Source organism: Phyllostomus discolor, chromosome 7, assembly GCF_004126475.2.
Source record: "Phyllostomus discolor isolate MPI-MPIP mPhyDis1 chromosome 7, mPhyDis1.pri.v3, whole genome shotgun sequence".
Lineage (NCBI taxonomy): Eukaryota > Metazoa > Chordata > Mammalia > Chiroptera > Phyllostomidae > Phyllostomus > Phyllostomus discolor.
This window is the reverse complement of record NC_040909.2, coordinates 16,130,759-16,153,667: the sequence shown is the minus strand read 5'-3', so window position 1 is coordinate 16,153,667 and position 22,909 is coordinate 16,130,759. Positions and strand designations below refer to the sequence as shown.

Genomic DNA, 22,909 nt, shown 5'->3' with positions numbered 1-22,909 from the left:
TACGGAAGAACTTGAGGTATCAGGGAAGGCTGCTTAAGTAGCAGACTTGCCTTCTCTTTGATTATCTGCAGTAGTAAGTAATAATAATAAGTTTAAAATGTCATCAATTCTTAAAGTAGCAACTCCACTGACAGTCGGAATGGTCACAAAGCTTCTTACAGTGACTTCATTTTGTGTCATTTCTACAGGCTTGTAAATGGGTGGACAAAGCAAGTCTCATTCCTCTTCCATAGGTCTCTAATCCAAATATGCAGACTTTTTACCAACTCTCACCTAAATCTCTTTTTTTTTCTTTGCCAGTTAAAGCTACTCCAATTTCTTCAATGGTTTCTGATGCCCATGGTCAATGTCTGGGTCAGTTTATTTCTCTTTTAAAAAATGAGGCATTGCACAAACTCCAGGTGTGGTCTCACCTGCTCTAACCCCCTATTTCTCATGTTCTGGTCACCCTGTTCCATTACAAAGGCTTCCATTAGCACCCTGGTTGACTCCAAAGTTTACACTTTGAAACCAGACAGATCCCGGTTTGGTGCCCTTACCCATGTTACTTAATTTCTATGTGATCCAGATTTCTTATCCGGCAAATGAGAAAAATAGCTATGTCTTTGGCATTGAGTCATTGGGACGATTGAATATGGCAATGCATGCGTGCTGCTGAGCAAAGTGCCAGGAACACCGTAAAAAACACAGTAAGTGGTAACTATTAATGTAACTCAGTCTGTATGAACTCTCTTTTGGCACCGGAATTACACTGTTGGCTCAGGTAAAGATTAGAATTAATTACCTTAGGTCTTTGTGAGAAAATCTGCCAGTAAGAGCCAAGCTTCCCATCCAAGGCTCTTATTGTTAAGAGCAAACTAACAATAAGAACGTAATTCTTGATTTCAAAGGATAGAAATGAGGAACAATGAATCAAAAAATGAGTCCAGGCACCTGGTTGGGAAAAGGCACTCTTTAGAAAACTTGTGCCAAAGAGATTGGGGACCCAGGGAATTTTATGTGTCAGGACCTAGAGAACCTAATAGGACCGTCCAAGATAGACATAAGAAGCAGAGCCTAGGAAAGAGGATTTTTAATTAACAAGTTAATAAGGCTCTGTCCAGTATGACTCAGTTGGTTGGAGCCATAGCCTTATAACTGAAGGGTTGTGGGTTTGATTCTTGGTCAGGGCACATACCTAAGTTGCAGGTTTGATCCCTGGTCTAGGTGCATTTGATCCCCAGTCCAGGCATGTGCAGAAGGCAACCAATCGACGTTTCTCTCTCACATCTATGTTTCCCTCCCTCTTTTCATCCCTCTCTTAAAGCAATGAAAAAATGTCCTCAAGTGAGGAGGAAAACAAATGAAAATAAGTTAATAAAGACCCTCTATGTGCCAAGCCTAGGAATACAGGAAAATACACAGCACAGAGTTTCTGTTCTCAGATTGCTAAAAGCTTAAAAAGAGAATATTTAGGGAGCCAGGGGGAAAGGAAAACAGAGATGAAAAAAAGCTGAAGAGACATTCCCCTGTTCTGGATTTTTCTGAGACAATGTCTCTTCTAAGCTCAAAAAAGTAGATACCTAATTTAGTTGATGTACCTGGTATTGCCTGACTCATATATTGTTTGCGTCCCTTTTACCACTTCACACTGGTCAGAACAGCCATCATAAACAAACCAACAAACAATAGCTAGCAAAGTTGTAGAGAAAAGGGAACCCTATTGCACTGTTGGTAGGAAGACAATAGACAGCCACTGTGGAAAACAGTATGGAATTTCCTCAGAAAACTAAAAATGGAACTTCCTTTTGACCCAGCAATTCCACTGCTGGAATTATACCCTAAGAATCCTGAAACACCAATTCAAAAGAACCTACGCACCCCAATGCTCAGAGCAGTGTTATTTACAATAGCCAAGCACTGGAAACAGTGTAAGTGCCCAGCACTACATGAGTGGATCAAAAAACTATGGTACATTTACACAATGGAATTCTATGCAGCAGAAAGAAAGAAGGAGTTCCTGCCATTTGTCATAGCATGAATGGATCTGGAGAGCATTATGCTAAGTGAAATAAACCATGCGGTGAAAGACAAATATCATATGATCTCACCTATAAGTGGAAATTAACCAACAAAACAAACAAGCAAGCAAAATAGAACCTGAGATATGGAAATAAAGAACAAACTGATAGTAACCAGAAGGTGGGGGGCATAATGAGGTAAAGAAGGGGGAGGGTCATCAAAGAACATGTATAAACAACCCACAGACAAAGACAACAGTCAGGGAAGGATTGAATGTGAGAGGTGGGGGGTGGGTAGGGCAGGGGAGAGTAATAGGGAAAAATGGGTATAATTATAACTGAACAACAATAAATTTTTTTTAAAAACAGCTACCTCTCCAAAAAATTAGTGCTAAAATTCCTTTATAATACAAAAACAAGTATCTAAATAAAAATAAATAAAAATTAAATTAAAAATTAAAAAATTTTCACATGCATTTTAAGCCATTTTTGTTGTCTTAAAAATAACATGCCAATAAGAGAGTAATTATGGACAACCTACAAGGAAGACAACTACAGTAAATAAACAAATAATTAAGAAATAACAATACAAGACAGTAGCCACAGAAGCTATAAAATTTGGATAACAGTAACAAATGCAGGGATTTAATTTCTGAATGTAAATCTGTGATTTGGTAGAGTCACAGAATCTACTTAGAGACTGAAGAATTTCCACAGTGAAACCCCAAAATATGAAGGCACAGGCATAAATGGCAAAACTGGACTCCCAGCTTCACTCAGCTGGAGATGGGTACCCAAAGGCCAAGATAAAAAGAAATAAAAAACATTCAAATAACTTGTTTAGTGTCATTTGGGGGTCAAAGTCTCTCCTTAGTTGAAATCCACAGTATTGATATGTCTTTTATTGATCCTTTGTGAAGTAATTATCAAACACCTGCTCTGTGCAACACATTGGAATAGGCACTATCAGGACTCAAAGATGAATCAGACACATGGACAGTGACTTCAAAACCCAAGAAGGGAAATTAATGCCTAGGATCCCATACGGAATGTATACGGTATGATACTTGAGGTCAGACAAACACACCAGAATTCCTGAGAAGGGCTTCCGAGTATGAGAAGCAGAAAGTCCTCGTGGGTGAGATGATATGTGGGATGGCCCTTTATTCAGCCATTCGGCAAGTATTGGTTTAGTAAATATTAATTTCAAAATATTAATTTCAAAACACTGTATGAAGCATTGGGGGCTGAGCAACGAACAAAAAGACACAAATTTATATTTATTTCGGTTCAATGGGAGATATAGTTAATAAAAAGGCAAAAAGATAAATAATTAAAGTAACCATAGACTCTAATAAATACTCTAAAGAAAATAACCTGAATGGCTTGACAGAATAAAGCCAAGAAGTTATTTTAGAATCTGGTCAGGGGAAAGCTTTTCTGAAGAAGAGATATTTGAACTGAGATGTGAAAGAGGAGCCAGAAATGGAAAAAGGACATAAAAAGAGAATAGTCCAGGCAGAAGAAACAGAAAATGCAAATAATCAATAAATTGGCCGCTTAAAGAAATAGAGATCAGCCCTGGCTGGCATAGCTCAGTGGATTGGGAGTGGGCTGCAAACCAAAGCATCGCAGGTTCGATTCCCAGTCAGGGCACATGCCTGGGTTGCAGACCACAGCCCCCAGCAGCCACACATCGATGTTTCTCTCTCTCTCTTTCTCCCTCCCTTCCCTCTCTAAAAATAAATAAATAAAATCTTTAAAAAAAAAGGAGAAGGTGGATGTATTTAAAAAAAAAGAAATAGAGATCAATATGGGTCACATACAAGAACAAGGAGAAGGAAGGAAAAACATGTCATTTGGAAAGAGAGACACGGAGCAGTCAGGAAGGTGTTTTATTCTAAGAGCAACAGGGAGCCTCTTAAGGGTTTTAAAGAGAGGACTAACATGACCCGGTTTACATTTATAAAAGACCACTCTGGTACCATGACGGACTGTCAGAGAGCAGATGTGGAAATAGGGAGATTGCTTAGGAGGCTACGGTAGAAGTCCAGGTGACAGATATGGCAGCTTTGACCAGGAAGGTAGCAGTGGACACGTAGCAGAGTGGGAGACATTCTGTTGAAGAATGGGGACTTGCTGATGAAGTAGGTGTAGGGAGTCAAGAAAACAAAAGAACCTAACATGACTCGTAGGTTTGAGGTCTGAGACGCCAGGAAAATGGTGGGGGGGCCTATACTAATGTGGGAACCACTGGCAAAGGGTTAGTTGGGTAAGTGGGTGGTGAGGAGGGGGGAGAAAATCAAAATTTTTCACTAACTATAGAAAATGGTTATGATAGAGCAGAAACAAAGGTCATGGCAAGGATATTCATGACAAAAAGACTAAGCAACACGAACTAGGGAGAAAAATGTATGTGTGCGTCTGTGCCCAGGAAATGTCAAGAACTGCTCTGCATCCGAGGAGCCGGGCCTATAAATTCAAAACGTGACTATTGAGAAGCTGGCACAGTGACTGATATTGCAGGAATTTGATAGAGACTGAGGAATTTAGGTGTCTGTTGGCAGGCAACGGGAGGCCACCAAGAACTGATGGGATAGACAACTGCTTTAGAAAGGTGCAGCGGGTACCGGCATAGAGTTCAGATAGGAAATCAGGAATTGGACGTGGAGGAATTTGAGGGCAGTTACCCAGGCCAGGGAGCGGGAAGACATGAACCAGATAAAAAGCAAGATAGCAGGTTTACATTTATTCTCATCTCTCCCCCATAATAGTGTTACTGCAAACTTGAAGCCAGAAATCTTGTGTCTTTCTAATGAGCCTTGTCCATCAATATGATAGCTTTTCTATCCTCCAGTAACTCAGCCTTCTAAAATGATCTTTAGATGAAAAGGTGACAGGATAGGATAGGAAAAAATCATTTTGTGCATCCATGCATTGGCTCCTCCCATGCAAAGCATGGATGAAAATATAACATTTCTGGGAAGTGACATGTTCCCATCACTCAGGGTTTTATTTAATGACGCCCTGTTGTGTTAGTGTCTGGGATGCCAGTCAAATGATTCAGATTCTGCTGAAACACCAAGCTACCCACTTCAACAAAAAAAAACAGGGTCCAGAAACATCATCTATTCTCAAAGAGGACAAGCCCCTTAGAAGGGAGTCTCTGAAACACCCCCCCCCAAAAAAATCAATTGTCAGTGCCCTGTCAATAGCCAATAAATGCACGGTATACCATAAATCCTATTTATTTATTTTTAATTTTAAAAATATTTTCCTTTCGCTGAGTACCAGGCCAGGAACTGGGTGACCTGATATTTTCAGGGGAGTAGGTTTTCCTACTCCTATTGCTTGAATAAACATTACTTGGCAAGCTTTGTATGCGGCTGTTATATGTCTGAGCTTGTCATATTGATAGGCAGCTCTTGAAACCACCCACACACACCACCCTGCCTTTAAACCTTATGAATTTTTCTGATGGGTACAACTTCAGTTTGCAAAGGCTTGGATGCAGTTGGACTCCAGGAGAAAGCTGGATTTGGCCTATCTGGTCAGGAAATGTCAGGTCAGGCTGGGGAACTTGATGTGCTTTCCTTCAGCTCAGAGGCAGCTACTACTCCAAGGTGCAATGTGTTCCCCAGGAGCTGACTTGTGCACAAGTGTCACTGTGTCTTTCTTCTCCTTCATTAGGCACTGCCAGTTCCTATCGGAATTTTCATGTTCTGCCATCTTGGCTCTTTGTCATCTCTGATTCTTCACTTTGTTTCTTGTCTACATATATTTGTAAAACATCAGATTTTAACTTGTTGCTTTATCAGTGACTCCTGTGTTTTCTGAGATTTAATACTGAGTAGGTACAATGCCTGTTTTTAGTTTGCTGGTTTTCTTGGGGCGTTTTTGGCCTAGCCAACATTGAACTTGAACCATGTCCTTCCTCCAGGACACTATCTTGGGCAGCACTGTCAGTTAAAGTCACTGCCTTTTATGGGTATCTCCAAGTCCCAAGTATTCCAGATCTCCAGAGTTGCCTTGGCTCTTGTCTTTTTCCAAGGCCTAATTCTTCTGCTCTTCCTCCAGTTCTGTGAGTTCTCCAAAAGGCTTTCAATAAACTTCCCCTCTTAGTGAGTGACAGTCATTCTGTATTCTGTGAAACTAGAGAACCACGGTCTGAATAACTTGGCTTCCTCAACTATTTCAATTAAGGAAATTTAAAATCAACCTGACACACTTTACTAAGTATATTCTCTGGATTCTCAGAGTTTTCCACATATGTGTACTGTTCTCCAAAGCTGGGAGATCATCCAGTTACTGTCAGAAAATAAATATGGTGTTTTTTTTCTTTCTCTTTGTAAAAAGCTTTCCACTTAAATACAAGCCTGAATGCTTAAGGTCCATGGGTAGAGTACTATATCAGCAAAAAACAAAATCTAGAATAATACTGCCAAAAAGAAATATAAAGCAAGCCATTTTTGTAGAATGGCTTGAATTCTACAGAATTTTGTAGAATTATCTTTTCTAGAAGTACAAAAAGCTTAAAGGAAACAAAAATACAAGTCACTTACAAAACAACAACAACAGTTAACATTTATTAGACACTTACAATGGATCAGATACTGAGCTAGGCACTTTATATGAATTACCTTATATAATCCTCATAATGACCCTTTGATGAGAATACCTTTATTAACGTCATTGTGCAGATCTCTCTGAGGCCAGAGAGGTGAAGAGCATTGCCCAAGTCACATAGCTCATAAGTGACAGGGCCAGATGTCACAGCCAAACAGCCCAAGTCAAGACATCATGTTGGTTATTAGTACATTTTACCTTTTTCACACAAAAGCAAACAAGAAGATATTGCTTCTTGTGCCTCAGCAACCACACCAAACTATTCGAACACATATTTTGTACTCTTTAAGCAATAAGCAATTATCTCAGAACTATGTATTAAATTGCAATGTGCTACAATTTAATATATAGTTTTAAAACCAATTTGCTCAACTGTTGACTTCAGGGTTTTAAATGTATTCCACTTAACCAGCAATTTAAATGAAAATTCAAATAAATGCTATAAATGGTTGCCTCATTTACATGATCTGTTGATTAACGTTGATATGGGCTCGTCTGGGCCCAGGGTTCTGTTTCCTAGCCTAGACCTTGGGAAGACCATCTTCCAGGTGAGTGAGGGCAATTACTCTCAGCTCCTTAGTGCCTCAACGCACAGGCTGTGACATTCACATTTGGCCACCCTCAAATGCAGAAAACTGTACTCATGAGAACTGTTTTGTGAAGTTTCTTAAATGTAATTAGAAAAAACATACTAAGAAGCTGCTTGCAATGGCAGTAAGATACTTCTTTAAGAAAAAATAGATGGTCTAAACTTACTTCCAAGGAGGGAGGACTCTGTTACTTGCAGGGCAAATGCATTGCTGAGTGGGGTATATGAATTTGGCATCAGAGGTAAATTGCTCAGTGATGTAGATTTTCCTTCACATCCTTTGTGCTACACAGAATTAGCCTTACCTCCATATAAAATCAGAGCAAATATTCTAAAAAGTTTCGCCTGGGAGCCAACAGAGCCACATAAACTACACTATATATTGTGCCTGGACATGACCGATGCAGGAGCTCTGGAAGATGCCCGCACAACTCATTGCTACTCTGATGCCAATAAATGAAGTAGTCACGGAACACCACATAAACTGATCATAAAGACACTGCCATAAGTTATGCCACAGCTGAGACCAACTGATGCATGGGTTTGCATCCAACAAGAATTTGTGCCAAGGTTGCATTTGCCAATCTTGTGTAGACTCATGGGCTTTTAGAGTTCGACAAGCGTTTACAGATAATTTAGCAATGTCTTCATTTTTAATTTGAGAGAACTGACATTTAGACACACACCCATTGTCTGAAAGATCATTTTACAGGTCTGTCAGATCCTCTCCAGGCTGTCCACACTTCTCTCAGTTGCACATAGTAGTAGCTAGCATTTATTCAGCATTTACTATGTGCCAAGTTTCTGGTAAGTCCTTCATAAACAGTAGCACATTTATCCTACATCAAAACAATGGAAAGACACAAACAACTAAAACTTACTCTGGTTAAATTAAGCATACAAATAACTTATTGCGAGGGTGCATCAGCCATCTAGAGTTGTATAACAAATAACCATAAAACTTAGTAGCTTAAAACAACCATGATATATTATTTCTCATTATGCTGTGGGTTGGTTGGGTAATTCTGCTGGTCTGATCTAGGTTCACTCACACAACTGCATCAACTTGGGTGTTGCGGAGAGGTGAGCTTAGCTGGGAAGAATAAATTGCTGAACTTCCCTCTCCACATGGGTTTTTATTATTAAAAAGATTAGATTGTCTTCCATGCAAAGTGATAGCAGATTCAAAAACAGTGAAGGCAAAAGCGACAACGTCTCATGGGGCCTAGGATTGGAAGTCATACAATGTCACTTCTGCCATGCTCTGTTGATTAAAGCAAGTAATCAGGACAGTTGGATTCAAAGGAAAAAAGCTCACATCTTGACTACAGAAAGCAATGTCACATTGGAAAGTGGTATGACTACTAGGTGGAAGGAATTTGAAGGTACTTTTTCAATCTATAAAAGTCTACCCCTCTGACTACAAATTATTCTATTCCTCCCTTCCACAAAATATGCTCAGTCCCATCCTATGACCTTCCAAAATCTTATCCCACCATAGAAACAGACTTTAAGGCCAGGATATCATGATTTGTATCATGTCTACAGAAAGATAAGACTATGCAGTTGCAACTGTTCTTGTTCTAGGGACCCATCGATTGAAACACAAGTTATTAGACACCATCTACAACATATAAAACATACAATAGTGAGAAAGACAGGATAACTTCTATAGACACTCTTAAGGGAAAAAAAAACAGGAGGTACAGGGCAGTCACTGGTCCATAGCAGTTCTGAAACCTAGCCAGGCACATACAGCACACATAATGAATGAGGTCTGAGTCTGTCCTCTGGGGTAGTTTTCTAACCCATTACTGTCTGTGGTTCTTGTTTCTTCACTCTGGCAAAAGCAGAGCAGTAGCCCAGCCTCTCTGACAGTCTTTGAAGTCAGATACAGTGATGGATATTAGTAGACATGCCAGTGCATTCCAGCGTGTCCTCACTTTCTTTGCCTTTCATCTGGACATTTGGTTCTGGATCCCCATAGATAGATGGCACTTACCCAGAGAAACAGCTTTTTTCTCCAGCTCCTTTCACAGTCACACATTGACAATGGTACATACCTACATTCCCAGATTTCCCTACAAGCTTGTCCATTACTACCAGTGCTTCAGAAGGGTGGGTTACTGACTTTTCTCTGATTTCCAATTCCTCCTTATTCCTCAGTTCCTCCCACAATTGTATAATAGTTTCACTCTTGTAAGAAATTCCTTACTCCACAGTGTTCCTTACATAGAATATGTTATTGTGTTTGATCTTCACCACAATTTTACAAGTTATATACATCCCCATTTTACAGATGAAGACACTGAGACTCAGTGAAATTTGGTAACTTTCTTATGGCTACACAGCTAAAAGATATAAAGGTTTAGATTTGAACTCAGGTCTATCCGATGGCTGGTCCTATACATGTAACTCTTATACTCCATCTTCTGGGAGATAAAGGATAGGGGAAGTTGGTGTACTGGCAAACTGGTTCCTGAAAAAATATTTTAAAAGATTATGATTGATAGCATTTGACTATTTCTATGATATAAAGACTCCCACCAGGCTAATGAGCTGGTATTAAGTAGCTTCAGTATACCACAAGATAGGGAGCTAAGAAAACAAGAGGTCTTCAATAAGGAAATGTACTAATAGTTAACAAAAATGGGAAAAAGTAGTCCTCCGGGTATCTCATCCTTGTGCAAACTATCTGATTTCTAAGTGTTAGCACCTTTACTTCCTTGCCTGTGGCCTTCCTATTTTGGCCAAACTTGCTCTGCCCACTTACATGGCAAGCCCAAAGCTCTGAAAAATTAATACCCATACCTTAGCATCCCTCAGCCAATAACTGATAGAAATTAACATATAAACATCCAGGACTCTTGTACTTTTTTGAGATAACTTGAGATGTGTATTCTTCACTAACACCCTCACCCAGCAGAATTAAGCTTTAGCTACCCACAGTGCTTTACAATGTATTCTCTATTCTCCCAGGGAGACCACCTTCCAAACTTACTACTTATACTCAAATCCTTGACCCAGGGTCTGCTTCTAGAAAACCCAAATTGAAACACATGGCTACCATTTTTTGAATGTTTATGGACCAGACTGACACTATACTAGGCACTTACATTACATGTTTTTGCATAAATCTTCATGAAACACCTTATGAGACAAGAACCAAACCCAATTCTACAAATATGGAAATGAGAATCAGAGAGGCTAACTAACTTGATGAAGGTCACAAAGCTGGTATAGTAAATAGCGAAACTGATATTCAGACTATGATTGATGCAACAGCTCTTTCCACTAAGCCATGCATCTGCTTTCACCAAAGAAACTGGACTAACACACATGAAACAATAAAATAACAATGAACCACTAAGCTGACATATCGTATTGAACACTTCTTGGCAAAACTGTCATCATATGCATGTTCCACAATTACTTTCTACAATTCTCTTTTGTTGCGCCATCGACTTGAAAAATAAGGCCACTGACAAATATTAGGAAATTGAATTTTTCATAGATTTTCTTTCTCCTCTATCACTGCTTCATACAAATTAGGGACTGAAATAAAACTCAGCTGATGGCATAGCACAATACATTGTGATGAAAACACACGTGAAGGAAATATGTTCCCTGAATGTGTTTTTTGGCTCATGTAGCACCTGAAACAACAAATATGTCATAAAATAACAACTAAGTCTCTGTTGATTTTGAAAGTTGATATGAAGAATTAGGAGATCAAACACCACAGCATACTAGTGCTGAATTAGGTAAGCTAAGAAACTCAAACAAAGGGAAGACTTAACAATATAGTCAATAGGCAAAAATTAGAGTGTGGAAATTTAAGATTTGTCAAGGCTGCAGCTAAATCGCCAAAACAGATTTTAATATTTAATGATGGCTTGCTGACATCAAATAATTTAGATGGTTGCTCTGCAAAATTTCCCCTTAAAGCTCCTGAATTCTGAAATTTTTAAACACCTAAGGCATCTCAGATGCTGGTGAAAACAAGCAAAAATATCAACTCTGATTTAAGCAGTATTTTGCAGGGTTGACTTCTTACTTTTAATTATCTGCTCTGACAATACGGATAGAAAGAACACTCTGGAATTTGGGGTGGGGGAGTTTTAGCCTGACTCTAGCCCCCACATCATTCAGTACGTAGTACTTTAACCTCTCTGGTTAAAAACGTTCTCAGTTCAATGATGCTCTACAAGATGACTTGCCACTCTGTCAATAACTCCATTGCTAACACCAGTTTTTCAATTAAATTCCCATCCATGTAATTAACATAAATCACCTCCCAGCATTTCTGCAAGTGGTCCTCAGCAATGCAGTGCCCCACTGGGAATCCCTGTGTTTCGGGACCTCCACAGTGCTTGCTCGGGGGACGAAGTGATGGAGGAGATGAGTAGGTGGTCTTTGGACCCACAGCACCTACTTCAGGCACAGCAAAGCTATGCTATCTCAAAAGCGTGTCTATACTGTTTTTGCTTAAACAAAGAGTTTGTAGGCATGAATTCATGAAGGAACACTTCAGCTTCAAATTACAATATGACTGATTGACATCGGACACCTGTGGCTTTTCCCTCTTTAAAAAACAGAGAACTTACCTAGAAGCCTCACTTACCCCAGGGCAGGTCATCAGCAGGCCTAAGGCCCAGCTTTGTGCATATTTGTCTTTGGGACTTACGCTGCTCAACAACAGGGCCTGTGTCAGTGGCGGTGGCCGAAGCAACAATTTTCATTTGTTTCAAGGCCATTATTGTGGCACCATTACCTTTATGACACTCACATATGCTGAGAAAATATAGTATCTTGATTTGGGTCCCTAATTAATCTTGTCTTCCCCTGAGTACCCATTGCTGGAAAGCGGTAACAAAAGTTACTTTATTTAGTCCAACCTACTTAAAAATTAGTCAGATATAATAAATTAAACAGTTCCTTGAGGCAATGCTCAGTTTTATGGGGTAGAAGTGCTTGATCCTTCAGATTTCTACTCCTTCCACTCCTAATTCTCTTCTTAGTGACTTCTAGTTACGCAGGGAGAACAGTGTGTGTTACTCAACCTTCAGATGGAGAACAGTGGTTGTGTCCTTGAAAGAGTATGGTGTCCCCCTGCCCCTTTGTCTCTGGGCAACCTCACTTGTCTATATCTTTGCTCCTCTCCCACCAGGTAGGCATGGCTGAGGCATATTCATGAACTCCTCTGTCATCTTGGTCAGATGCTGGGTGTGCTCGCTGGCTGAGGGGGCCTCACCTTGGCTGTTGGTGATGGTATTCTCTGGGCTTGTTCCACATCCTTAATCAGCCTCCCACTAGAAAATAGATCATGCCCATCCCCTGGTTTCTGCCTTCAGCCTCATCAGAGAGGGGTCCTGGGAGGATCAAGGGTCCTCGATCCTGCTACCTCCTCTGAGGACAAGAGGAACTTTCTGAGTCATCTCACCTCTTAAGGAGCTAAATGCAGTCTCTCCTTCTCCATCCAACTTCAGTGAGCCAAAACTCGGTGATTGTGCCTTCTAGGCTTAGTACATCATGTTGAAGGGAAAATAATAGAATTTAGAAAGTCCTATCTCGAGGCAATGGCCTGGCTTGTAAAACTGTTGTTTTGTTTTTAAAGTCCTGCTTTGGCCACTGGAATCTAAACAGTAATTGTCTTTCTCTTTGCATTCTGCCAGTCAAGATAATAACCTCTCTCAGGCATACAGCTCTGGCAAAGAAGAGCAAAGTACGCAAAATAGTGGGAAAGTACAGTAATATTTTTTTTTGAAATATAATGTGCATGGAACTGCTCTAAAATTGGATTGTGGTGAGGGATGCACAATTCTGTAAATTTACTAAAAATCGAATTGCACATTCAAACAGGTAAATTTTATGATGTATAAATCATACCTCGAGAAAACTCTTAAAAATCATGTACAGTGTGAAAAAGAGTAAAGCACAGCTGCCCAGTGCACTGTAAGCTGTACTGTGGACCTCACAGTGGTGCCGCTGATGGGAGCAATGGAAACAGAACCAGTAAGGAGAGAAGATGCAGTCATTGTCCTCTCTGTGCGAGTTAGAGCTCGATCATACTCCCAGTGAGAAGCAAGCCATAATCTTGCTTTAAACTGGAACTTGGTTTACATGTGCATCTCTTGAGCAATAAAATGTTACCAGTGTGTTCAAATCATGCACAGGAACTGTAATTAATCATGTCTATGTTTACACCAAAATATTTTTCATTTACACACACTCTATATGACATCTTTTCATCTGACCATTGCAAATATCCAGAACATACATAAGAATACAGATGAATGTAAAATAAAAAAGTAGAAAGATGTCAATATAACAGATACTCATAAACTGTTTTCATATAGACCCCTTCATACCTCATTCAGAGGCAGTCTACCTTACTTCATGTACAATTCCAACCTCTTGTGGGATAAAAAACAAAAAACCAAGAAGGCGAGACAATAACCAAGTTTGTTACAAGCCATAAATTGGAGGAAGTGTGGCAACTGAGGATTAAAGATGCTGCCAGGATTTATAAGAGAAAAGAAAATATAGTTGGCCCAGGAGACTGTGACGAGGGGAACATCAACAGTGGAAAGAGAGACGTGGGAATTCAAGGGCCATCTGACGTCATTCAAAGAAGGGACAAACAGCTGGGCACAGCTCATCTCTTGAGGAATGTTATAACGTTATTCCATGCTCACAATGGCAATGCCAAGGTATTCAAAAGATGATGCAACTTTTTCAAGAAGGCAAGTACATCTTTAAGTTATTTTATAAATATTTCTATCCTTAAAAGTCTTTTTTTGTTTGATTATTTGTTTGTTAATTTTAAATTGGTTGTTCTTTTTGTTGTGGTTAAAAAAACACCCCATATAACATAAAATTTACCATAGTAACCATTTTTAAGTTTATAGTTCACTATGTTAAGTATATTCACATTGTTGCAAAACAGATCTCCAGAGCTTTTTCAGCTTGCAAAACTGAAACTCTATATCCCTTAAATACTTAGCCTCTCCTTCTTTGTCTCCCTGCCTCTGATAACCATCATTCTACCTTCTGTTTCTATAAATTGCACTATTCTAGGTAACTCATATAAGTGAAATCAAAATACTTGTGTTTTTCTGATTGGCTTATTTCATTTAGCATAATGTCCTCATTATGCCCTCAAGGTTCATACATGTTATAGCATGTGATGGTATTCCTACTTTTTTAAGGTTAAATAATGTGTCATTATGTTTATATACCACATTTTGTTTATCCATTTAATGAACATTTGGGTTGCTTCCACCTCTTGGCTGTCATAAATAACGCTGCTATGAACATGGGTATGCAAATATCTCGTTGAGACCCTGTTTTCAATTATTTTGGATGTTTATCCAAAAGTGGGATTATTGAATAATATAATCATTTAATTTTTTTAATTTTTTGAGAAATCTCTATACCATTTTTCATAGAAGTTGCACTATTTCAGAATCCTGAGACATTGTACAAGAGTTATAACTTCACATCATCCTTAATATCTGTTATTTTCTGTTCTGGGAGGGGATATTTTTAAAAAATTATCATTGTTCAATTATAGTTGTCCCCATTGTCCCTCATTATTCTCCCCTGCCCCACCCTCCCTCTTCTCCCATATGCAATCCCCACCCCTCACCGGTTGCCTTTGTCCATGGGTCCTTTATAAATGTTCCTTGACTTGACCCTTCCCCTTCCTTTCCCCATTATCCCCTTCCCTCCTCCCTTCTGGTCACTATCAGTGTGTTCTTTATGTCCATGTATCTGGTTCTATTTTGTGTGCTTGTTTTGTTGATTAGGTTCAACTTATAGGTGAGATCATATGGTATTTGTCTTTCACTGCCTGGCTTATTTCACTTAGCATAATGCTCTCCAGTTCCACCCATGCTGTCTCCAAGGGTAGGGGCTCCTCCTTTCCTTCTGCTGTGCAGTGTTCCATCGTGTAAATGTATCATAGGTTTTTTATCTACTCATTTACTGATGGGTACTTCGGCTGTTTCCAGGACTTGGTTATCACATAGTAGCCATCCTAATGGGTGTGAGGAGGTATCTCATTGTGGTTCTGATTTTTATTTCTCTAATGACTAGTGATGTTGAATATCTTCTCCTATACTTGTTAGTCATTTGTATATCATATTTGAAGAAATGTCTGTTCAAGTCTTTTGCCCATTTTTTAATTGGGTTATTTGTTTTTCATGAGTTGTAGGAGTTCTTTATATATTCTGGATATTAACTTCTTATCAGATATAAGATATGCAAACATTTTATCCCATTTCATAGGTTGCCTTTTTACTTTGTTGGCTGTATCCTTTGATGCATAACAGTCTTTAAGTTTGATGTATTCTCATTGGTCTATGCTTTTGCTTTTGTTGTGTAATGCTCTCTGTGTCACATCCAAGAAACAACCGTCAAATCAAATGCCATGAAGATTTCCTGTTTTCTTCTAGGAATTTCATAGTTTGGGAATTAAAATTAAGGTCTTTAGTCTATTTTAAGTTATTATTTGTGTATTGTACAAAATAAGGACCCAATTTCATTCTTTTACATGGGACTATCCAGTTTTCTCAATGCTACTTTGTTAAAGAGGCTATACTTTACCTATTGAGTGGCCTTGTCACACATGGTGGAGATCATCTGACCATACACAAGAAGGTTAATGTGTTGGCTCTCTGCTCTGTTGCATTGGTCTTTCTGTATGACTTTATGCCAGTACCACACTGTTTTGGTTATTGTAGCCTTATAATATGTTTTAAAATCAGGAAGCATGAGTCTTCCAAAAGTATTCTTTTTAAAAATTGCTTTGGCTACCTGGGGTCCCTTGAGGTTCTGGATGAATTTTAGGATAAAATTGTTCTATTTCCCCGAGAGCAGCCTGCTGTTTCTCCAACAGCAATTTGAACAAGTGCAATTTGGTCAAGATGACCATTTGTCAAAAAACAAATATTTCTTTTCATTGGATTTCCAAGGATTGGTAATCCTTATGCAATATGGGCACACTTTAACTCTATATTTGCCTTAAAGCATTAATACTTTTCTAGCATTGTAGAGTTCTCCCATACTTTTGGTTTCTATATTTTTAATTAATTTTTAACCAATTATTTTTCCCCCTATCCTGTCTGTGATTTTAAAAATGTTGAAATAACTTGAGTATTCAGCAATAGGAGTTAATATGAACACATTTAGATTCCAATGTAAGGATTTGTTTGAATAATAGAAATGGCATTCATGCCCATGTAAGATGATAACAAACCAAACTAGATAAATACAACTAGAAAGCCTGGCCTAAATTGAATGAGAAAAACATTTAAACCAAACCAAACCCCATCCCAACCTTCTCCTCCACCACATTAATTTATTTTTTCTGTCAGAGCAATGCTGACTCACTACAGAAAATACAGACATGAAGAACCTAAGGAAAAAAGCCATTATGCACCCAGTTATGCACAATTACTTTTAATCCCCAAGTGTAAATTCCTTCAGCTCCAGTTCTGTAAGTATAAATGAATTACTATTTTTCAATGAAATGGACTATTACTGCATAAACTATTCTGCAACCTAGTGTAACTTAAGTAACCCAGAATTTATATTTTTCAAACCAAACCATATATTTCTAAACATTTATTGTACTCCAACTAGTAAGAGTAAAGAAAAAAATAATTGCCTGAAAATTAAGAGATCAAAAGTAAAACAGAACAAAATATAAAAAATTCTGAAAACAGATTTTAAAAAGGGCTCAAGATATTCAGTTTCCAAAATTTCCCCATAACATTCCTAAATTACTAGTATTTGAACTAATTGGCAAATGAGAGTATCAATTTTCAACGAACTCATTATAATGCTTAATGAAGTTACTGCAGGAAATGAGATGAATATAAGAAGCTCAGTGATTTACTGTCTAATAATAAAAAGCCTAATAGATAAAATGGTTGCATGGTTGTTTCTAGAATTTAAAGATAAGACTAAGAAATGTACTTAGACAAGTGGAAGGGCTGGATGCTATCCAGTGAAGTTCAGAAGAAGGTCATCTTCAAGAAATGTTGAACCAAGAGCACAGAGGCAGCAAAATTCAGTTTGTGGAGGATTCTATAGGTCAAGTGGCCCAGATTCTTTAACAATAAATTATAAGAATAAAAAAAGGACAGGAGGGTAAATCTATATATTCTTAAAAAGTCACAATTTTTAAAACAGGTAACACTAAATTATTATGTCTAAGAATGCATACTTGGATAGTTAAACTATAAAAAAATGCGCCCTGGCTGGTGTAGCTCAGTGGATTGAGCTCGGACTGTGAACCAGGCATCACAGGTTCGATTCCCAGTCAGGGCACATCCCTAGGTTGCAGGCCATGGCCCCCAGCAACCACACATTGATGTTTCTTTCCCTCTCTCCCTCTCTCTCTCTCTCTCTCTCTCCCCTTCCTCTCTAAAAATAAATAAATAAATAAATAAATAAATAAATAATCTTTTTAAAAAACTATTTAAAAATGCAAGCAAGCAAATACTATCAAAATCAGGCTATCATTGGAATGGGGTGCCTAGGACGTGTGCCCCCAGGATGATGGCAAAATGATGTCCCTTCATCTGGGTGGTGTTCCATACAATCAATCCTTCATAACCTGAAAGGAAGTGTAACAGATGCAAAACAGAACCACCCGTCACGGAATTTCAGTCTCAGGAATCGTCTGAAGCTCAAAGGGAAGGAAAAGTAGAAAGGGGAGAGGAAGGGGCTGTTCCAGAACCCACGAGTGTCAGGTGCGAAGTTAGCAGGGGGGAATTCTATTTCTAAGACACACTTTTCTTTCCAGCATTTTTCCTTTTCCATGTCTATTCTACCACAGTGGGATGGAATGGGGTGCCATCCTTAAATCAAGAGACTGGCACTTCTAGAGAAGTCTAGCAAGGCTGGATAACGGGGAGGGGATAAGAGTGTCTGTGACGGGGGGAACCCTCAAAAATGGGACCAGGATTACCCTTCAAGATGGAAAGGAGTTCCCCACATGGAAGGGAATGGTGGTGCTACTGGCAGATCTGGGGAAAAGAACCTTGGGATAACCTCTTCTCAGACAGAACAATGAAGAAGCAATGAGAAATTAGAAAGAAAACGTGATTGTGGTGTTCCTGGAGATGGCGTAAAAGGAACATTAAAATTCCTGCCGAGTACAGGGTCTGACAGAAATAAGGCCTGCTTGAGTGTGGTTGGTAGGGTAATGGTATGTGTATAATAATTTATAGTTTTAATTTGAACATTTCACCTAAAATGACATACGGCGTGCTTGAGTGTGATATTATTATGTTCAGAATTGCATGCTTATGATTTTGAAATAAAAGATTTTATAATAAAAAGGGGCATTATTTGTGCCAGACCCCTCCATATAAATATATAAGGTTAACAGTTACTCATTCGCATATTAATTCCCAAGAATGGTGATTTAAAAAAAAGGAAGAAACCACTCTGCTTTGTTCTGGAGCTACTTCTGCAAATGAAGAAAGGATGCTCAACAGCAGCCACCTTGAAGCACCTCAAGAGCATACATAAAACAATTCGGAGACACAAATTAGTTATCCCAATTACCTTATTAACCTCTGCATCCAATTTTCAGAATATAGTAAGTTTATTTATGGGAGCCTACTACCTGCCACATAGTATATTATGATGCTGTATATTATTCCCAATCCTCACAATAATTTGAGACAGTGGATGTTTTTATCCCTGCTTTACAGGTGAAGAAACTGAGGCTGGCAGAGGATAGATTACGGATCCAGAGAGACCCAGTAGGAGAAGGCTGTAGGCAGCAGAGTGCTGTGCATTCTTCCCCTTCATCTGTCCCCGCGGTTGCCCACAGAGCAGAGCTACGGTCCACTGTGGGTCTGCCTCCTCCTACAACGGACTCATCTCTAGTGACCTAGGAAAAATGTGACCACTGGTAAACCCGCTCTGAAAGAAGGGCTGTTAGAGAATGCGTGCCGTGGAACACACTGCCCTTTGTTTGCCCTTGGCCTCAGAAAGGCCAAGCTGCCTTTCATTCCCAGCACTTGGGGAGTTGCCGCCCCAGGGACACAGCACAGGTTCCTACCCTGGCACCCTCCAGGCCCATCATTAGGAGGAACCTTTAAACACTGACTGTCTTTCCTCCCACCTTTCCCACCCAAAAGGAAGAGAGAGGAAAGAATGCTGCTGCCAGCCCTGGCTGGCGTAGCTCAGTGAATTGAGTGCAGGCTGTGAACCAAAGTGTCGCAGGTTCGATTCCCAGTCAGGGTACATGCCTGGGTTGCAGGCCATGACCCCCAGCAACCGCACATTGATGTTTCTCTCTTTCTTTCTCTCTCCCTTCCCTCTCTAAAATAAATGAATAAAATCTTTTCAAAAAAAAAGAATGCTGCTGTCACTTCAGTGAGCTTAGAGCCACTTTCCAGGGTCCTTTCCAGTGCTTTTCCTGTGGCCCCAGCACAGGCAGCCGAAGGATGCTGCTGAAGGTGACCTGCGGGCATTCAGCATTACAGCGCAGCAGGACTTAGGCCTTAGGTGTGTGGGCTCTGAGGGGAGAGCGCCTGGGTTGTATGTTCAGAGCTAACAGTCAGCCTCTCAGAGACTCCGTTTTCCTAAAAAAAGAAAAAGCAGACAATAGTAGTTCCCCTCCTGTGGACTGGTTAGAGATGGGCGGTTCGGGAGAGTCGGAGGACCGGCTGCAGCTCAGCGGAGCAGAGAGCAGTGCTGCACAGGTGTTACCACTGCCATCCGAAGCGAGGGGTGATGCGTGGGCAGTGAATTTGGCCTGCAGTGGGTTTCATTTAAGTGATAATAAAAAAGACTAAATAAAAAGTGGAGAGGTTAAGAGGGAGAAAGCAAACTGAAAGATAGAAATGGGGCAAAAAAAATTATGCAGACGTTTTGTTCCTGAATGTCATGATATTAAATTTTATTACAATATACCAGGCTTATAAAACGGTATATAAAAGTCAGCTTTTCAACAGTGTAAAAAAAAAAGACTACTCCCTCTATTAAAACTTGAAATTCGCTTCCATTTTAATAGTTTCAACAAGCATCAAAGCTAAATAAAATGAAAACAATGGCTTTACCCACCAAAGTATATGGAAGCTTTAAGTTATTATTTCAAACCAGAGAGGAAAATATTATGAGTGCAAGGAATTATTGATTTTAGTGGAATTAAAATCTAGATCTGGTGTAATTAATTGCCTAAATGTTTCTTGGATGTACTGCTGCAACATCATAAATTGTATCAAAGCATGAGGTGTAGAAGCAGCAGTCCTTACCTGCAACAGCACTGCCTGTGACATTCTCCCATCATGTACAGCCTGTGACCGACATTGTATATGAGAGTTCAACACAGGTGTATCATTTAACATATTCGTCAAATGCCACTTTGCATGATCTTGTCACCTACACTTGGGAATTTACTAAGTCTGATGTATATAAAAATAAGTCTGACATATATTTATTTATGTATAGAAATATACATATGTATATCTTTTAAGATGTCATAGCAAACATTTGGCACAATTAGGGGTTATTAGACATGTTATTGACTTATCACCTGCTCAAGAATAACAGCAGGGTAAGCCTTCCAGTAGTTCCTGGAATTCAGATTTAAGGTTACATTTCCCACTTCGCTCTTCATATGTGGCAACTATTGAAGTCCTCACAAACTACAGACATGACTGGTAACAAGGACACATACTCGCTTTAGGAAGTATAGATACTTTAGAAAACGAGTTTGTACCAGAGTTCTAATGGGTGTGTGACTTTAAAACAGAAATTAAGATGAAAAGCAAAGCAAACAAAACTGCAGGGCTAAGGTAGTTAGGTACAATTAATCTGCCCATTCTTGCCTCAAATAAGGAAGCCCGACATGTTATTAGGAACTTGTAAATCGACAATCTAATTCATGCTTCTCCATCAACTCTCAGACAGCCAGATGTCTTAAATTACAGTGTGTGCTGACTCTAAGAACACATAAGTAATAGTTTTACAATTAGCTCCAGTAGTCGAACGTGCCAGTTGTTTATGCCATATAATGAAAACAAGAACAATGCAACTTGCAAAAAAAAACTTTAAACATAATCCAGGGCACTTATGGTGGGAACATTCCTTGGGACTATGAAAGGAACAAATGAACTGTTTCTTGCAGCACCACGGTTCTTGCCTTGCCAGCTCCTGCACAGAATCCCTGTGGTGCAAACCACAGATGCGCAGGGAAGCCAAGCCAGCGCACCTGACACCCGGCACACCTGTTGAGCCCAATCCCCCAGAGTGTCAGTATTCGTTGAGCTGTGTTCAGTACAGTCCAGAAGGGCGACTGATGTAAAAGCAAAGAGGAGTTATACCCAGAGGATGCTCCTCCCCAAAGATCAACAACCCAGTAAGTAAAAGTGCTTGGAGAACAATAATAACAACTTTTCCAAGCAGGGGTTCTGATGCAGGAGGTACACACGGGGACTTCAGGGGTCTAGCTTGAAATCTTCAGCAAACATCCAAACGTGTGTTATAGGTACATTTGAAGGGGAAAGGGGTTCAGAACATCTCATCCATCACACGTTCAAGGGAACCTGAGACCCTCGCAAAGGCTGGTGACCATTATTTTACAGTAGGTCTAACGACGCCCGAGTTATCAAGTCAGTGTGCGGAGTTCCGCTGCCATCACTCCTTCTTTAAACAAATAACGTTCCGCTTCCCAACCTCCTAGCTTCAATCCGAAGTACATTAGGCCATCACTCACTCTGTTAGATCAAGGTAGCCTCTTTAAACGCCTGTTTGGAGAATTGTGGGTGGGGGTGGGAGGGGGAAGGTAATGCTGGGCTCATCCCAAAGCAGAAGCAAAGTCACCTTTGCTTCTTTCAGGGAAGTTGCTTTTCTTTCAGGGAAGTTGCTTCCACTGTATCTAAGGATACCCGCAGCGGCGCACCAATCAGTGAAACCCTAACATGTGTTTTAACAAACATAGAGCACATTGTTTGTTCCTAGCGCGATATTCTGCTCTTTATATAACTTGTTTAATTCTTTAAAAATAGCCTTAAAACATGCACAAAAGAGTGCGAAAATCCTTGTAGGGGACTTCCTACCCATCCCAGCCGCTTTACAGGGAAATAACTTGTCCCCAGGCCAACCAGCAGCCGGGAGATTAAACCCGCATGGGGGGAGGTTAAAGACTAAAAACGCGGCCTCGCCAGGAGAGTCGTTACCGTCAACTGGGCACTCAGGGTCCGAGTCGCTGCTCATCGCTGCTCCCCAACTGCGGGCTGCCCCCTGGGCGCGGCTCCTGTAGTCTAGGCAGCGGCTGCGGTTGCGGAGGCAGCGCCCCGCTTAGGGACCCGCAGGTGAACCCGGCAGCCGCTGGGCGCCGCCACCGCAAGCGGAGGGAGGGGCCGGGACGTGCGCGGGGTGCTTCTTTCACCTTGCCAAGTGAGGCTCCAGTGCCAGCCTCTGGAGGACCGCGGCACTCTATTAATACTTGGCGTGGGGCTGGCTGCATGCCACTGACTTGACCCAGGGCCAGAGTCCCTCGGCCCTCTCTGGGGAGGGATGGGGATTGTGTGTAGGAGCTCGGGTAACTTGCCTGGGTAGGAAGAGGCAGGAAATACGTGGGGTGGGGGCGGGCGGGGGGCAGGTGAGTGAGCCTCGGCCTGTGATCTTCCCAGCATCGTTTTTTGGGTGTAAGTACCTCGCA

General features: G+C 40.2%; 1 protein-coding gene across 1 annotated transcript in view; it reads right to left on the bottom strand.

The window, feature by feature from the left end:
• Window positions 1-22,599, bottom strand: part of GADL1 (glutamate decarboxylase like 1) — a 161,589-nt gene extending 138,990 nt beyond the window's left edge. Inside the window, exon 1 of the mRNA XM_028518652.2 lies at window positions 22,425-22,599. Coding sequence (XP_028374453.2) covers window positions 22,425-22,461 — 37 coding nt within the window. The 5' untranslated portion in view covers window positions 22,462-22,599. The remainder of the gene's footprint in view (window positions 1-22,424) is intronic.
• Between the last annotated feature and the right edge of the window lie 310 nt (window positions 22,600-22,909).